Genomic DNA, 18,161 nt, shown 5'->3' on the forward strand with positions numbered 1-18,161 from the left:
ATGGGACTCCATGTTTCAATTTTGTATCTGACATTTCCTAACTGGAAGTTTAATTTCTAGAATGTTAATAATGTTCTTTAGCACTTAAGGACTGTCAGCCATCTCTGGTTTAGAGTTGCAGAATCAAGTTTAATATTGACTTGCTGGGAGGTATTTGTATGAAATGCAGATTTCTTCATTTCATACAAAGTGTAATAATTCAAATTCTGACTCAGTCATAATGATTACACTATGTTCATACAGCATGCTTACAGCCTCTAGTGATATTAAAAAAAACCTTTAGAAGTCATTAAAAATGAAAAAAGCATATTTTCATATGGAACAGTAGTGCATATGCAGAAGGATATTTGATAAATCACATATATGCATTTAAATTAACACAATAATTTTCAGGTACTTTATTTCATACACTATTTAGTGATTTTTGGATTAGACATTGTTTCAGGGAAGATCAAAGGCTCTCTTGGCGTTTCATGTTGATTTTGCTTGATTAGTGGTTTGGAGCTCCAAACAAAATCTTGAGCCACTTTGCCTAAGACATTAAATTACATGGTGGAAAATGAATCTCTTCCCAAAGTAAATAGTGTCTAAATAAGCCTGATGTCACCTGGTTTATTAATAACCTGGTTTGTTATCCACACTATGTGCGTGGGAAACGGAGTGCAGAGAAAAGATGCTGCTCCTGAGGTCACAGGGAAAGCACATGGCAGCCCCAGGGACTGGACACACTTCGAGAGCCACTGTGAACAGCTTTAATGACAAGATCATTCCCTGTCTATAAGGTCAAGATTGGTATTGTTCCAGACTGCAGTAAATGATTTAGGTGCTGTACTTAGATTTGGAGAAGTTACTGAGGAGCTCAAGTGATGCAAACCTTTTGTATGGATGGCTCTGAGGAAAAAAAATTGTCTTCAATTTATTCAGTGGTACTGTCACTGTAAGCAATTTACTACTTGACAAAAAGAAAAGCTTCAGATTTTGTCTCTTAAGATACTGCAATGGGTTTTGTGCAGGTACAGATTGAGATATTTTAAGTCTATGGTTCTGCTAATGGTGATGTGCCCAAAAACCTCCAATATAGGTGTCTTGAATACATCAAGGCAGTCATGAAAAGTCTGCATTTTCCTTTGCAAAATACTTTTGGGGACTTTTGTGAGAACTAATGGTTGTTCACAGAATTAATACAAAATATGTGACTTAGAGCCATACAGCATCTCCTTTCTAAATATGTTTATGCTCAACTGAGCTCAGCTTCCCATTTTTATTTGTGGCTTAAAGTAAATGCCCTGAGCACATTTTGCACTCAGATTAATAACCACTTTATCCTCACAAGCCTTGCTGGGGCTGCCCATTTGGGGTTTCTGTTTTGGTTTGGTTTTGTTTCTTTCATAAAACAGGGTCAGCGTGGTTCTCTCTAGCATTTGTAAAGAGGGAAGTACTTGAATGATCTGTACCCTTTATTCAGATCCTTCATTTCACGTTTGGAAACTGGCCTTATTTTCAGTAATCAGGCCAGTACGTAGAAGCTGGCTGTTGTGAGTGGTGTGGTTGGGGATTTTTGTTGGTTCTGGGGTTCAGTGTGTGGTTCCAGGCGGGTCTAGGGCAGCGGGGTTTTGCTTGCAGGCACTGCTCAGAGCTGCCATCAGAAGGAGATCTCCGGCAGCGCTCGCGCTGTTTCCATATCACAAACCGGGAGCGCAACCCACGGCGCTGGGCTCGGTGTAAGGCTCCTGAGATGAGTGTGTGCAGAGACCTGGGCTAGCTGCCTCTCACCAGTGCAGGGGGCTCCCGGCTGCTGGATACCTCTGCTTCTCTCCTGCCTTCACTGCTAGCTCTGCTGGGGCTGAGTCAAGTGGTGCTGCCAACTTCTCAACAGGTAAATCTTGTTCCTTTCTTACTGCGTCATCTGAAATACGTATGCAGAGCCCCTCTGCGAGATGCTGGGGTTCATTAAGGTGTGGGGACTAATGAATTGCAGGTTGGTAGTTGAGAAAGCCCACTTTCAAGCACTCTAAGGTACAGAAAGTGCTGCCTCAAATGTCCCTGTGCCAGGTGCCACAAGGCCAGTCCTTGGCAGGAAGTGCAGAGGGCCGTTTCCTGGCTTTGCACAAGTGGACAGTGCTTTGCAGATGTCAGTGGCTGAGCTGTACAAGGTACTCTGTAGAGGAAAAAGGGCTGATGCTATCTCAAATTAAGTAACTGTGATTTTTAAATTCTTAGTAAACACAGATTTTTACTTTTCCTGTTACTGTTCTGTAAATACTGTTGGGTTTTTCTCCAGTTCTGCAGTGCTTGGGGTGCTTGCTTTTTGATGGAAGTGTCTGGACAGAGACTTTAAGATAAGAGTCCTTTAGAAAACATTTGGGTCTTTGGACAAATTCCCTGAGGGAGGCATATAACATGTGACGCTAAGGAGTCTACAATCCACACAGGAGTCTCACTGATTCGGTTTGATTTGGGAGAAGTGCTGGAAATGTCCTGAGTATGAATGAAAAGTGTTTCAGACCTCAGGCCTCAAGACTTGAGATCTTGGGTGTGGTACAAGGGTTTCCTTGGCTAGAGACAGTGAGCTGAGCCGTGTCCCCTGCCTGCTGGGGTTTGGGAGTGAGTGGGAAGTGCTCTGGGGAACCCACCTCCCCACATGCTCTGTGCCAGGTTCCCAGGGCAGGGAACTGGTCCTTCAGCTTCCTGGGGAGAGAGGGTGAGGGTGTGTTCTGCTGCTCAGCAGGATGTAGCTAATCCTGAGCTGTATTTCTTCAGTTGCCATCGCATCTCCTTTGTGCTCACAGACACGACATGGGGGAGGCTGCTGGTGCATTCCTCTAATGATGCCTTGCTCTCTTCTCTGCTGCTCTTAGTGTCACTTTGCAAAAAGGAATTACTTAATCCTCAATCCCTCCACCCCAGGTTGAGGGAAATGTTAATACTTCAGTGCTATTCCATAATCTTATAAGAGAGAAAATGTGAAGCGTAGAAAGATTACATGACTTCTCAAGTTCAGAGTTGGGCAGAGATTACAAATATCTCTTCTTTTCTGATCTTGATGTCCCCACAGTGCTTTCCCATGGCTTCCTGGGTTCATTAACTGCCTCCTTGGTTTGCCTGCTCTAACCATAAGAAGCCTGGGGCTTTGACAGGGCTTGGAAGCTGATGATGCTGAGGTAGGATTGAGGTTGAACCTCCACTGTGGAATTCTGTGGCAACCTTCACCAAAAATCCTGTGCATGTGGGCACAAACAGGACCTCAGCACAGCCAGGACTGCATGTGTGGCTTGACTCATGCACAAGCAAATGCAAAGTCTCACTTTTCTGAGGAAGAACTGGGAGTACTTTAGGCTGACTACAGCAGAACCATGGTGTGACTAGTTGTGGTATGGATTAGGGTGAACAAGGTGCCTCTCAGAGCAATAATTGGCTTAGGTATCTGGACAGGGAATCTGGCAGGCAAGGCTTGTTCAAGAGAGCTCTTGCAGTGCCTTGATGTTGTGCTGGTGCTGGGCACCGAGGAGTCGGGAGAGAGGGAACAGTGCCTGTTCATGTCCACGTCATTGCCGGAAACTCAGTAATCATCGGCCCTTTCCGATGTAGCTGTGCATGTCTCTAATGTTTATAAAAAGCGCTCCTGGCCCTTTTTTCTGGCACACAGGTCTTTAGTCCATGGGCTCCTGTCCCTCCTTTGCTGGCTGTGTCAGAACAGGCCCAGGCAGGATGGCCTTTGCCTGCCTCACTCGGGCACTTTGCCCTCAGCCCCATCCCCACTGTAGCCCAGCAGTCAGGAGCTACACACCACTTTGTGGATGGAGAGCTGAGACACACAAGGGCACTTGGATTAGGGTGCCACAGAGGAGTCTGTAACAAAGTTGGAAATGTAGCTCTATTGAGCTACAGAAACTCTCATTCCAACTTTGAGCAAGTCTCCAGAACTGATGTGAAGCACTGAAGCCCGTATGGTTCCTGTATCTTTTGTCCTCTGTAAATTTAAATAGTTTTCGTCTTCTGACCTCGGTATTTGATCAGTCAGGATAGGCTGGAGGTGGTGGAATAGGTTGCTGGTTGAATCATTTTGAAAGCAAATGCTATTAACATTACTCAAGAACTGAATTTTCCCCACTGAAGTGTTGCTTAGCCCATGCTTCTCAGATTCATGTGAAGTTCGTCAAGCTGTGTTCACTGAAAATAGTTTTGAAAGTAAGAACCTTTCTCATACTCCAAGTGTTGAGATCAGATTGGAAAGGGTATAAATGACAACCAAAATAATCAGCAGATATGGTCACATCTAAGAAACAAATGTGCTTTTATTCAGCTAGGCAAGATGAGGGAGATGTGTAATCTGGTGAAGTTTAAAAGTGGAGGAGAGAGAAATGTTGCTGCTGAAGGACTTGGTGATGCAATAACAAGTGATAATAAAATGCTTATTAAAAAAAAAAAGAACAGGTAAGGAACTAGAAGCCTTTTAAGCACAAGATCAAAGAAGCTTTAGACTTAGTCACTCTAAGTAGTCAGGGAAATCACCTAGAGAGGTTAGTTATAATTTTGAGAAATGATTTATGAGACAGTGGCAGTTACTTTCTGTTGCCACAAACTTGATTTAGTAGCCCCTAAGTTCCTCTTTTAACAGAAAAGTCTGGCAGAAAGGGCACATTTGCCAGAGTGTTACTGCCACTGTACTTTCCCAAGGGAGCTGTTCCAGTGCTTGGCTAGCCTGCTTTTCTGGTAGAAGTGTCCATGGGGAACCACAACGAGCTGTGTTATATCTTGATCTACTGCAAGATCTGAAAAGATGTGCACATTTGATTTCTCGGAAGGTGAAAGTAATTTCTGGTAATACAAGCACAAATCGTTATTGCTGCAGTTATTGGAATGAGAGTTCTCTCCCTGCCTGGCCTTCTTAGTCCTCTTCTTTAGATGTCTTGTCTAACAAAGTCTTTTATCCTCCTCGGCTTGATGCCAACTTGGGGCCAAATGTTTCCCTCTGTCTTTTACCAGAGGGAGTAGAGTGAACACGTTGATGGCAGTGAAGCTCCCCTGGGTTTGCTGTCACACATGACAGCAGCACAATGGCGCTGTGCTGCTAAGTGGGAGTTGTGCTTGGGAGATGTTTTTTCATGTTATTATAGAGACAGCCATGGAGTTAAGGCTATAATGCAGATCACACTCCTATTATGCTTTGTAAAAGCTTTTATTTTGTGAGTGAGCACTGCAGCCAGAGAAGCATTTTTCTGGCAATGAATTGCACGTGGCTTAGGGGGTTTAGTGCGCTGTCTCAAGCATCCCCGTGTCATGCCATGTCTGTCCCAAGGACATAGCCTAAAATCTGACCTCCCTGAGGAAACAAACGGGAGAGGTTCTGCCCTTTAATTTACCTGCCCAAGTCAGCGGCCTCCTCCCCAAGGCTTCCTCTGCAGTCTGTGGAAAGGGCAAAGTCCCTCAAGAATACTGTTCAATACTCTGTGTTAGGCTACAACTGCACTGACCCCAGGAGGAGCTTTTCTTTCCTGAGAATTTGTGATATGAGAAAAACTGGCTTTGTACACCTTAGAACTTAAATCAGGTGTAAAGTACTATGGCTGTGAGGATTCCCTGCCCTCTGCCAGGTGCCTGAGAATGCATTTGGGACACGAGGCTTTCTTTTAAGTGACATCTCTGCAACACAGAGGTCTCAGTACTGCCAAAACCGTGCATTCAAATCCCTGTGCCATTGGCAAAGCTGTGTATATGGCTGACATCAAGGTAGTCTAAGGCCCACAAACGTTTGGATAGGTTTTTCAGATCTTATGCCCTTGTGGACACAGTGTAAGCCTAGGCTTCACCCTGCTGGCTCCAATCCCAGCAGGGAATGCAGTGACCCTGGAAGGTGTACCTGGTTTTTGGTATACAGTGCAACTCAGTGTTGGTTTGGGGCTTTATATGTATACACAGTAAGTTGTTGAGACATTTAAAGTAAAATTGCAGTGGGTGCTTTTGCTTTGTCTGCATCTTGCTTGAGTCATATAAAGCTGACAAAATCCCTAAGGGCTGATGCTTGTATAGTTTTGCTTGTGTGTTTTTTTCACACCAGGCTTCAAGGATGTGCCTTTGGTGGATGATGGGAAGGTGGAAGAGAGATGTACAAAGCAACTGCTATCTCCTGGCAGTCTCTGGCATTTGTCTGCAGTCCTGACTGTCAAAAGCTGGCCAGATATGTTAAAGGCTTGCATCTGGGGAAAGATGAATTCTGTGCACTGTGGTTGCTCCCACTTGAATAATGACCTGCAAAATTTGGGTTCCATGCAGGTGTCACTTACAGTCAACTCTTGAGAGAGGTTGTGCCAGAAAGAGAGCAATGGCTTCAGTGTCTGTCACGGCTGCACACATTGTGTTAGGATATGGAGTGAAGGTTGGAAATGTCCTTGCTGCATCTGTCAGTGACACTGTCAGATTCTGTGTGTCCAGCCTGTGGTGACCAAGCAAAGAATGCAAGCTGAGACTGGAAAATAGAATAAAAATTCTTAACTTCACCCTCCCATCAGTACAGCCTCCCCTAGATGAGCAGCTGTAATCTCTGCTCAGGAATCTGGCTTGGACAGCACTTTCACACTTCTCCATTCCTATGGTGATACCTGTTCCCTTTCCACAGGTAGCTGAGGGAAGGCTCAGGCTCTGGAGGCTTCAAGCCACCTTTGCAGCACATTGGGCTGATCCAGGAGCAGACCTGTCTGACGTGAGCTGGGTCTGGCTTAGACCTGCCTTTGGGAAGAGGCACTAGGGTTTCTCTTCCCCTAGGGCAGTCCAGAGCCTCAGTGACCCCCTCCTGCCTCAGCCAGCTCTACATGCTTACACCAGCCCATCTGGGCCCCAATTCTGACTAGAAAATGCAGGCTCGGGGAACTGTAGCTGGCCAGAGGGTAGAATATTTGTTATCCTCTGTTAAGGTCCTCTCATCTTTGGAACTTGAACATCTCATCAGACTACAAAACTGTGTCTGTAAAAGCACAGCTCTTCTCTGAACGATACTGCAAGTGTTTCATGCTTATCTCTCAGGGACTTGGTGGCAACTGTGCATGGCTTGCAAGTAGAAAGAAATCTTTTTTCTGTAACTGCCTCTCCTCCAGATGCAGCCTGAACTCAGAGACCTGAGCTGTAGTCTTTCCATCACCCTCTGATCAGAGGGTTTGATAGGAAAGCTGAGTGTGCAGCAGCACCTGTGAGCTGGGGCCCAGCAGTGTGCACAAACAGGCATCCAGGGAGTTCTCTCTGTAGGGCTGCTCATGCATGAACTGGAACTGAGCCCAGCTGCTGCCCTCCAGCATTATTTTGAACAAAAAAGTCACACTCTTCTATGTGGTGCAGCTGTGCCCTTAGTAGTGCCTTTATTGCCTCAGGTAGAGCTTGCTGGAGGGGCCTGGGGACTCAGCAGTGCTCAAGGCTGGGGAAAAGAGCTCTTTATGCTTGCTGTTGTTATCTTTCATTTAACAGGCGGGAAAAGAGACATCAAACAGGTAAAGTGAAGAGTTGCAAAAAACCAAAAAAATTCTCAGGTGATGGTTTTGCAGAGAAGGTAGAAATGCATGATTCATCGAGATACTCCTGCTTTCCTAAGCAATAAATGATGCTACTTTCCTAACTGCACTATTCTCAGTTGTATATTTTGCAATAAGAACTACTGACAAAAGATAATTGAGCCAGCACTGCTGACCGCTGTCCAGCTGAGCTCAGTCTCCTCATTCCCTCCCATCCTCTTGAGCCCTCCCTTGTGTGCCAGAAGGAAAGCAAAGCCAAGGTCTGGAGGTGCTATAAGTGGACTGAGCTCAGATCCTTGTCTAGGTTTTGACTCACATGCAAGCAAAACTTCAGTGACCCTCACATCTCCTAATGTGCTTGGGAGTCAGGTTTCTCCTGAGGTTCTGGTCAAGGTCTCCCTGCTTTGGGATGTGAAGGTGCCCAGGCTCACAGTCAGACCTCCACCTCCTCTGGCAGGCAAGCCAGAGAAGAAATCTCAGGCAGAAGCAGGGAAGGTTTCCTATGTGCTCCAAACACCTTGTGATCTTGGTTATGACTTAGAGCAAACAATTTGGATGAGGGCTCATTCCAACCACAGCAGGCACTAAACAGAGCCTGGGGCCAGGGAGGAGGCTGACCAACCTGCTGATTCAAACTTCCAGCAGACAAGCTAGTGCTCAAGATCCAAGCAAAATCCAGGTCTAGGGGCTTGTGTTGTCCTGTAGAAAACAGTGAGCCTCATGTAGGACCATGATGGCACTGAACAGGGTCAGGCCATCTCTCCAAACAGTGACTAAGAACAAACTCTTGAGGAGCAGCTCCATAGCCAGACTTCTTAGAGTTTGTACCCTGGGACTTGATCTCTCAAGCATCCTCATGTAAGGCTCTCTTAGCTGTAGATTTTGGTCTCAGGATTAGCATTGGTATTTCACAGTATAGGAGCTCCAAAGGAAGCTTTACTCTTGACTGGTGCATTTATAACTCAGCACCACCACTTCATCTCCCACCTCCTTCCTTTTTGTGCAGAGGAAGCCTCCACAGAGTGGAGCTTAGAGAGCTGCAGACATTGTCTTTTTTAGTTCAGATAAAACAGGGACAGGTAAATGCAGATACCAGCATAGTCTATGCCTGCAGCAATTCAGCTCCTTTGGCCAAAAGCCTCAGAAAGCTGAGGAATAGCCAGGTAAAAGAATGGTTCTAGAATATTTATGGAGCCATTATGCTCCCAAATGCCTGCTGGGTCCTGAACTCTGGCAGCTGATGAAAACAATAGCAAGCTGCCATGTCTGATTCTTTCTTATCATTTCAGCCTTGCAGGTAGAGGAGAATCCTTAACAAGATAAAGCAAAATAGAAGAGTCAAGTTTTCTTTCCCTGTCCAGGAAAAACAGCCTGTTGGATTATAATCTGCAAACAGTAGAGAGTGCCAGCATGAGCAACGAGAGGCCAGAGAATCCCATTTCATCTGCACTGACTGGGGGCCTGAAGAGAAAGAGGGGGAGACCAAAGAAGGAGACACAGGTACATCATCATCCCAAGAGGCTGCCTGAGGATGCCATGGCAGGAACCTGATGGGATTTGCAGGCAGCCCTGGAAAACTGTTTGCTGACAAGGACGGGGAAAGGAGAGGTGTTCTATGGTACACGCTGGGGCTACCCAGGACAGCAGCAGGATCTGCACCCTGGGAAACCTCAGCTCCTGGCCTCAGAGGCACCTCTGATGTGACAGGCAGTGACAGTTCAGCCAGGACATGTGTGAAAGGGGCTGACTAGGTCTCTGTTCCAATGGTGGAGACTTTCACATGTCTTCACCCTCTGTTTCTGCACCAATAATTGGATAGAACAGGCAATGTCCCTTTGGCAGAGTTCTTGCAACTTACTCATTTCCCCAGCCCAAAAGACAAAGAGGTAGAAGTATTGCTGATCATCTTCTAATGCACTTCACAGCTGGAAAAGCAGAGACAACCTTAGGGATCTGGGTACTCTTAGTGGGGTAAGACAGTCTAAGGCCAACCAGAATGAGAGAATGTAAATTGTTTCAGGGATCATCCTGCTTTAAATGATTTTCTCCTTTTATCCCAGGAGGATGGTGGAAACACAGCTATTACCCCCCAGGATGCTGTGGAATCTCAGCCAGTGAAGAAACCACGAGGAAGGCCAAAAGGAAGCAAGAAAGTGACTGCTCTGACTGGGGGAACGGTGAGAGGAAGTGGCTTATACTCATTTACTGGGGAGAGAAGCACCACCAGAGAGACAAGCAGGGATGTTTCCCTCAGCTTAGAGATAGTGAAAGTTGTCCCTAATTCAGCTCAGCTTTAATTGCCACTGTTGGACAAATCAGTTATTGTGGTTTTAGTCCTTACTCGCCTCACAGCCTTCCTGTGTTGCCGCTACCAGTTCAGCAGTTTCCTCCCAGTGTTTCTCCTCCACCACTGCCAAATAATCACAACTGGTGCAGTCAGGCAGGTGTTTCCTCCTCAACTGTCTTCTATCCCCAGCTTTAGCTTTTTCTGCTACTTGTGAGACAAGACCTTTGTATAAAGGTCACCTTGGCCTGTTCAGTGGTTTAGTCACAATGCCCAGCGAATCTGAGAGCTGACAATATTTTTCCTCCTTTGTTTTCAATAAAGGCAGAACCTCCTGCTGGGAAAAGGCCAAGAGGGAGGCCCCGCAAGTGGGTGAGTACGGTGTTCAGTCCTTTCCCTCTTCTCCAGGCACAGATCCTGGGGAGCTTTCAGCTGTGTTTGTCCTTCTCAGACTCTGTGTCTGCCACAACATTCTTTCAGCCTTGGTAGCCTGGAAATAATTATGGAAGCTCTGACTGCCTTCCTGATGGCCTCCAGGATTCAGCTACTGAAGAATTTGGAGAGCCCAGGGGAAGTGCTGTACTTAATTCAAGACATACTGGACTTCCACTTCAGGCTTGGCATGTCAGACCAGAGATTACATCCTTTATTACAGAGAGGTGTTGTCTTCCCAGGAGACTTGAAAGACTGAAGCAATTGCTTAGCATGTCAGTTTGTCTCAAAAGAAGAAACTTAAAGCTAAAAGATAGATTTGACAAATGGAGAAACTTTGAGTCTTGCCAGCAGGAGACTCTTTTATGCAGCAAACAAAGGATTAGTAAGAATCAGGAGCTACGAATAAAACATTTCAGGTGTGAAAACAAGACAAAAACTTTTAATCAATAAGGATACTCAGTCCTGTGAACTATTAATGGTATGTTAGCTGTCATTAGGAGTGATTAAAAAACCCTACAAGGGCCACAAACTATTATTTAGTGTGCATCACAAAAATTTCTAGATCCAAACCCAAGCTGTGCACTTGCTGCTGGAATCCACAGGTTTGTTGTACAGCCGTGGTGGCACAGGAATGGTCAGGAGGGAAAGGAACACTTCTGGTTCAGCAGAACCAGAGGGACAGAGCAGCCTGTGAGGACCACACAGAAGGCTTGGAAGGAAATGTTCACCAGCAAGGAAGTGCCAGGATATGGGAGAGATCACAAGTCTTTTCTAATGTGACAGTGACTTTGCCGATGCAGATATTTCCTGCATAGTGGAAAACTTTACAAACCCTGTGCAGAACTTCCCAGACAAGGGAATTGTTCCATAAATCTGTTTGTTCTCTGCAATCCAGGAGCAAAGGTAACAGTCTAGTTCGGCACACTGCTCTCACTGAAAGACCATTGCTTTTCCTAAGCCCATTTATATTAAATTATTTGAATACACTGATTAGAGAAGTCTGTGTTACCAGTGCTTAAAGCAACCAGCTGTGCAAACTGGGATCCTCAAGCTCTGAAAAATCATCAGAGGCAGAGGTGGCCGTGTCTTACAGAACAAAACCTTACCCAGTGAATTCTGCTGGTGTCATTTGTGCACTGGCAAATCTCGAAGACAAGCAGAGGACCTAGAGTTTTTAACATTTCAAAATGTGTCATTTTAACTCTGGTTAGTGAAGTATTCTCATGTTTCAGTTCAGAATTAAACAGCTGAAGAATTTTTGGGGGGAGCAAAACCAAAGTAGAAGGAAGAATCATTTTTGTTTTAACTGTCAATAGACAAAATGTTTACTGGTGAAGACAGGGAAATAACCTGAAATATAGAAAATATTCTTGATGAAAAAAGTCTCCACAGCTGCATAACGGGCAGATCTTTTCAGTGTTGGGCTATGTCTCACAAGGCTGGTAATGGGGTGGTTTATTATGGATTCTGACAACTGTTCAGAGACTTGTGAAGGTGTGTGGACATTACATGCTCTGGTGTGTGCTCTTGCCTATGGTTGGATGTAGGAGCTGGTAGCAAATGGATGTACTGTCAGGGCTGCACAGTCTTGTTTAAATAATAATCCATCTACTTTGCATATTTGCAATTTTGTCTTTCAATACATGATTTTGCTCGGGGGGGCTTATTTATTTTTGGTGTTTTTCTTTGTAGCCTCAAGCAGTGGTCCAAGAAGAAGGAGAGTCTCAGGGAGGAAATCCTCTGGAAAGCAGTGACTTGAATTTGAAGTTGGCCACACAAGGTTTGAAATTAGATAATCATAATTATACGAGACTAAACAGTGGAGCCACTGGCAAACCATGCACAAACCCACAAAGCTCTAGTACTGGCTGCAGTCTTTCTGGTAAATCCTATGAACAGGAGCATTTGGAAGGCTGCCAGGCACATTCCTTTTATCTAATTCAGTTGTGACTTCTTCAGCAGAAGTGGAGATAAAAAAACAGGAAGGGAAGAAAATCTGTCTTTCTTTCCAAGAAGTCACACATCTGAGGTTCTGGTCACTGGTACAGGTACAGTTCAGTGAAATTGTCAGGCTGCTGTGTAAAAGTGAATAGCTTGCTGTTAATGTCTTGCCTTACTTGAAAAACTTTATGAATAGAAGATCCCTTGGTATTTGGGACATTTGAGTACTCTGGGTTAACTCCAGAATGCTTCCAGCATGGTCTTCTCTCTCCTTCCTGGCTCGTACTTTAAGGCAGAGCTCTCTGACAGTGGCTGGCACTGGCAAAGGTGCCTCAGCAGCACAGACAACGATGGCACTGGCCAGTAGAAGGCTTCAATTTATCTAAGTTTCTCTGAGATGAGATGCCAGATAACTGTTATCACTGTTGTAGGAATGTACAGATGCACCATCCCAACCTTCGCCTGAACCCTGCAAAAATACAAATCTGAGTCAATACCATTCGGGACTGTTTCTGAGGTAGATTCCAGGAAAACTTGTGTGCATCTGTGTCCTGCCTTCAGTGGGCCTTGTAAGAAGCTCTTCATGAAATGTTTTCCCTGGAGGGGAAAGGGGCCAGGAGCCCAGAGGAGGCAGATGTTGCCTGGTTTGCCGTGGCTGCTCCCTCCTGCCACTGGTGCACAAAGCGACACTGGGCAGCCCAGCCCAGCCCTGGATTCTTGGAAAGTCCGTGGAAATGCCACATGATAAAATGCCAGAGGAGTTAACCTCGGTTGCTCAATTCAATTTCCTCTGGGGCTCCTGCTCCCATATCACTTCCTGCCACGGAGCCGTGCACTGACATCAGCAGAGCCGCAGGCTCACGGGGGATGAGCTCACCTCCGGCCCGGCTTTGGTACAGTTTAACATCACCCCAAACCACAGCCAGTGCGGGAACTTGCTTCCTTTCAGTTTGAGTGGGGCCCGGGGCAGCGACAGGAGGAATCCACGTCCCTGCTGTTGCAGTGAGGTGGCAGCAGATGTGACGGGATCAGCGGATGCTGCGGTCGCTGGGAGACGGCCGTGCAGAACATGATAGTGCAGCCCCAACTGCTGTGTGTGCCCTGTGGAGAGGGGACTTCTGCTCTTGGGGAACATCTGCACTTCTGTGAGAACAAAACACGGCCAGGATATCAGTGGGGATAACTGTATGAAACCAGGGAATCCTCTGGAAAAGTTCTGAAGTTGTTATTTGCTCAGGAGCTTGAGATAGAGTGGTAATCATGGCTTAGAACTTCTGACTGGAAAGGGGAAGCATGCTGTCCTGGCTCACTGGGAACTGTAGGTCCTCAGGCTTGTTTGTAGGCACAGTGCAGCTGTAGCAGCTTGCACAGATAGTTTCTGGATTAACCCATTCTATGGGTCTGGGTTTAACTGGGGCATTATATGCCTGCAAATTTTCGTGCTACTGATGCAGGAGCCTAGTGCTCTGAGACTTGTTAGCAGGAGTCTGTGATCTCATGATGATGATCTGCTGTAGATACAGCTAGAGCTTTGGTCATTAAGGGCCTTGCTGGTTTGTTTTTTCCTTCCAGGTGAGGATTTTTGGGGTGCTGCACTGGGGAGGATGGGAGGATACAAGTGCCTGCCCATCCTGCAAGTTGTACACTGCACAACTCTGAGTGGGGAAAAGATCTGCTGTGGGCTTTGTGTCTTCAGCACTCAGATGAATTGCTGAAATAAACACTGACTCTCTGTCTCTCAGGTCTGTTATGGAGAAAAATCAAGATACATGCAGAGCTGAATTAAAAATATGCAAGATTTGCAAGCCTCCAGTGGGGAGTTTAAAGCCAGCTGGGTTTCTTTCCCCATGGCCTTTGCCTGGGGATCTAGCTCTGGTTTTCCCAAGGCTATGGGGGACTCCAGGTTACCCCAGAGCAGGCAGGAGTTTGTTAATGGATGAGGCTCTGTTGTGTTGCTACCTGTAGATGCCGCCAATCACAACTCCAGCATTAACATTTCTGTTTTCCTGGGTCAGGAAGCATTTGGGTTTTTTTCTGTGAGTACTATTACTGAAGGATTGATGAATCTCATCTCATAGGCTCCTAAGCCACAGTGGCAGATGTGGTTTGTCTGAATAACTGTTCTTGGCTAATGGAGTGTAGGTGTGAAGGGGAAAGAGGTTGGTTTATGGTAAAATTTCCAAGAGACAGTGCAAAGCCCAGAAGCAGCCTTGGGATCTTGCTCCTTTTTGTCTGTCTTGCCATCCCCGCATTCTTTTTAAATACAAACTTTGTCTCGCTGTGTTTCCTCTGCTACCCCAATGGTCACCTCAGCTCTCCTGAAAGCCAGAGGTGAGGCACAGATCACAGCAAGCCTGTGTAGCCAGAAACATTCCCTACTCACACCATTTCCAGACAGTCTGCACATCTGCTCTCTGGTGTTTTATCTTGGGTAGGGCACTTTGGATACTTGGTGTCAAATGAGGATTTGAAGAAATATGTAAGTGCTGTCAGCAGAGGTGGTTGATGAGTGTTTGCAGAGCAGAAACCAGACAGTTTGACACTGACTGTCACTTCTGGGTCCTCAATAGCCTCATGCTGAGCCCTGCTGCCAGGAAAGCCATTTGTGTCAGGAGCTCCATTTAGCCTGGAGCTGGTACAAGAGCAATGGGAATGTTGTTGTGAAGACCTTTGGTTGTTGGGGGAGTGGATCCTTGTTACGTCTCAACCTTGTACTGGCTCTGTAAGGGGTATTGGGCAGCAGGGCTCCTGGAGCCAAAGCTCTAACCCTCTCTCCTGTGATCTTTCCTTTAGGCATCACTGGAGAAGATGGTTCCAGGCCTGGCAAAACCACTGGTCTTAGGAGAGTGTCTGAGTAACATCCCTACTGCAGATCAGTAATGTCCCACCTGTTCCTGTCTTGCTGAAGCCAGAGGACTGGAAATCAAACAGGACTTTTAATGTTGTATTTCAGATTCTAAATTTGTGAAAATGTTAGCCAAGCTCTCTCCTGTTGCCTGTGGACTTGCTTACCACAAACATCCAAACAAGGATTTAGGGGAAGAAATGGCAAATGCCTTGTTGGAGAGATGCCTTTTACAGTTCATAGTATATCTTCTGTGAGTATAATAATTTCTCTTCAAAATAATTGGATAACCTGGTGCCTTGCCCTGCCACAGAGAGCAGTATTTCCACAGAAGTTGACTTAGCAATACAGATACAGGAAAAGAAATCTACATGCACAGCTAATGGCTGAGCTTGTCTGCCATATCACCTCTGGAAGACTCATGGAACAGTGCCATGAGTTAAGTTTTGCTGTGTTGCCCCTAGGAACTGCATCTGAAAGACAGCCTTTGAGTACTTTCTTGACTATTTCAGAAAGAAAAACCTTCATGGCATTTCCAGCTTGCACTGTGCTGCTGTTCCAGTGGCCAGTAGCTTGCTTGCTTTAGGGGAAAGTTTGCACCCTGATGTCTTAGGGATTGATTATGAAATTTTTATCTTAACATGATCAGCTCTGGGCCTTCTCCTATAACTTCTCCTGACCTGGTGGCTTTCCCCCAGAGTCTGATGGCAGCTCCAAGTGCACAGTGCTTACAAGCTTAGTCACAGCCACTGCATTTCATCCTTTCAAAGAAAGGAGTGTCTGTAAAGAACCAGTTATACAAAAGTTGCTTCCTTGCAGAGCCTCAGGATTCAATTTAAATTATTTTAAATTCAGTCCCTAACGTGCGCGTGTGGGGTCCTCTAGTGTCACAACTATGCAAATAAAAGCTGCTGGTAGTTTAGTTTTGGGAGACAAGCAGTAGCCAGTTGGTTTGAGATTGTTGCTGGCTGCACTGTTGCACACTGTCTGCAGATTTGTGCTTTTGGTGTCAGAGCTGAACGTGTTACATTCTGAGGAATTGAGGGTATTTCCAATATCCAGTTGCAAATAGTGAAATCCCAGTGCTATTTTCCATCTCCTGGATGTTCTGCCTGCCTGTTAAAGGGACAAAGTAGGTATTTCAATTATCTCTGACAGGATGTAAAATTGGCTAGATTTACAGTGTTAAATATTTAAACAGAACATAATTGGCTTTAAATTTATGGTGGTGCATAGCAGAAACCCATGAAATGGCTGTATATATTGAACTCATTTATTATCTTTTCATCAGAGTTCCGTTCCCTTGGCAAGTATTTATTTAACACAAGAAAATGTATGCAGAATTAAGAAGAAGGGCTGATTGGAGAGATAATGGGGAGAGAGTGTTTTTTTTTTCCTTTTGGATAATTTTGTCCAATCCATCTAGATTAGTACTGATGATTCCATTAGTTCTGTTTAGTAGTGATGAGAGTCCCAGTCCTGATTCTCTGTGGTGTCTGGTTTGCCCTAAGGGTACTGTTTTGTGTATGGAGCTTGGTAGTCACAGCAGAAAACTGCATCACAGATAATCTTTGTGCCTCCACTACCAGACAGCAGAGAAATCAAGGACTAAATGGATTAGATCACAGGGACTGACCTAAATCCTGGGCTATAGGATGAGCTGTGCTGCCAGATACAAGGAGGAGTTTGACCCCCCCAGCTCCTGCTTGGGGGTAACTCCAGGTGGGACATGACACAAGTGAATCTGTACTGCTGATCCTTACATGAGAAGGTGCAGCTGGTGCTCCCCTCAATTCTGCTGCTCTTCAGTGCACACACAGGTTCAGCTGCAGTTCATGTCTGTATTCACTCCAGTAACAGACCAAAATATTTTACCAACTTCTGTGCCTGATTCTCAGTGGAATTGGCAGGTTCAGTACTCTGTTTGCATGGCTTTACTGCCTGTTTAATTAACCCCTGCTACCTGAGAGCTGTAGCTGTTGCAGTGTGAGACTGGAACTTCAGCTTCTAAATGGATTAGGGATTACATCTGTAAGAGCCTCAAGCTTTTCCTGTGACATCAGTCAGTCCTTTCACACGTGGTGGCATGCAATAGGGGTGCAAACTGTATTGGCTAGATAGTAAATCCATCTGCTTTAGGTTAGCAGTATTCCTCTGGGAAGTGCATGCAATGTACTTCTCTTGAAATTAAAAAAAAAAAAAAAATCCTAGTCTTTGCTACCTCTTACCACTCTGCTGAAAAAACACAGTAAAGAGCTTGTTTCCATAAAAATGCAAGTGCAGAAAGGGAACAAACAGCCTTCCAGCTCTTCTGTGTGTAGTCGAAACCTGAGTCCATAACTTCAGCTTCCATGTTTATGCAGGGAATCAGAATGAAAGTCAATGCCTGTGAAAGGTGGGCAGAATTCCAGACATCTTCAGGGAGCTAGGATCTCACACTGGATCACTTGGATTGTCTTTTTTGAAACTATAAATGGTTTTATTTCCCATTTAGTTAATTACCTTTTCTGTGTAAACAAACCTACCTCTAAGCAAGTGCATGTCAAGTATTTTTAAGCTCAGGCATTTTTGGTCTGACTTGGCCAAAAATAAGAGGTCACAGCAGTTGGTTAAACCACAGGAGGTGAGCAAAGTTTGTTGTCTAGCAAAGTTTGGAAGTTTCCCATAAATTGTTTTGGTGAAGGCATAGAGAGTGTTGGCAACTTGCAAATTAGCCTTGAAGTTTGTTTTAAATAAAGGTTTAAACAAAAGCCCCTCAGGCTCCTGCTTTGCCTCCTCCTTGTGCAACACTCTCAGCACACATACACATCACTGGACAAGGTGAGTGAGTGTCCCTCGACCTGGAGTTTTGGGGATTATCAGGAAAAACTTGGTCATTCAGGAGCAGCCCCAGATTGATGTGAAAACAAGAAATAATGAGCAGGAGGGATGACGGAGAAAACCAGACAGGCTCCTAAGCCCAAGTGTGAGTGCCTAATTCCATCCTTTTGTGCGTCTTGGAGGCTTGATTGGAACACAAGCCAGTTCTGCTTCATGTGTACACCCAGAAGCCTCCATAGTCTGTTTCTCCCCTGTATTGTTCTGTGGGCTGTACAGCTATTTAGTTTTTCATTGCACTGCCTGTGCATTGCCTCCTCAGTTCATCTGACAGCTTTCC

General features: G+C 45.4%; 1 protein-coding gene across 1 annotated transcript; it reads left to right on the forward strand.

Moving 5' to 3' along the window:
* The first annotated feature begins 1,498 nt into the window (after window positions 1-1,498).
* LOC136366061 (high mobility group protein HMG-I/HMG-Y-like) lies at window positions 1,499-17,754 on the forward strand. Its single transcript, XM_066326877.1, has 6 exons — window positions 1,499-1,876; window positions 8,789-8,999; window positions 9,560-9,676; window positions 10,108-10,155; window positions 11,911-11,998; window positions 14,953-17,754. Exons 2-6 carry the CDS (start codon window positions 8,910-8,912, stop codon window positions 15,015-15,017), a joined length of 408 nt encoding a protein of 135 aa, XP_066182974.1. The 5' UTR covers window positions 1,499-1,876; window positions 8,789-8,909; the 3' UTR covers window positions 15,018-17,754.
* Window positions 17,755-18,161: the final 407 nt, after the last annotated feature.

Source organism: Sylvia atricapilla, chromosome 11 (assembly GCF_009819655.1).
Source record: "Sylvia atricapilla isolate bSylAtr1 chromosome 11, bSylAtr1.pri, whole genome shotgun sequence".
NCBI classification, from domain to species: Eukaryota; Metazoa; Chordata; class Aves; order Passeriformes; family Sylviidae; genus Sylvia; species Sylvia atricapilla.

Bases quoted from the DNA above. Each gene is read 5' to 3' on its own strand.
- LOC136366061 (XM_066326877.1), top strand. From the start codon at position 8,910: ATGAGCAACGAGAGGCCAGAGAATCCCATTTCATCTGCACTGACTGGG. The intron at 9,677-10,107 runs GTGAGAGGAAGT...TTTTCAATAAAG, and splicing joins CTGCTCTGACTGGGGGAACG to GCAGAACCTCCTGCTGGGAA. The intron at 10,156-11,910 runs GTGAGTACGGTG...TTTTCTTTGTAG, and splicing joins GAGGGAGGCCCCGCAAGTGG to CCTCAAGCAGTGGTCCAAGA.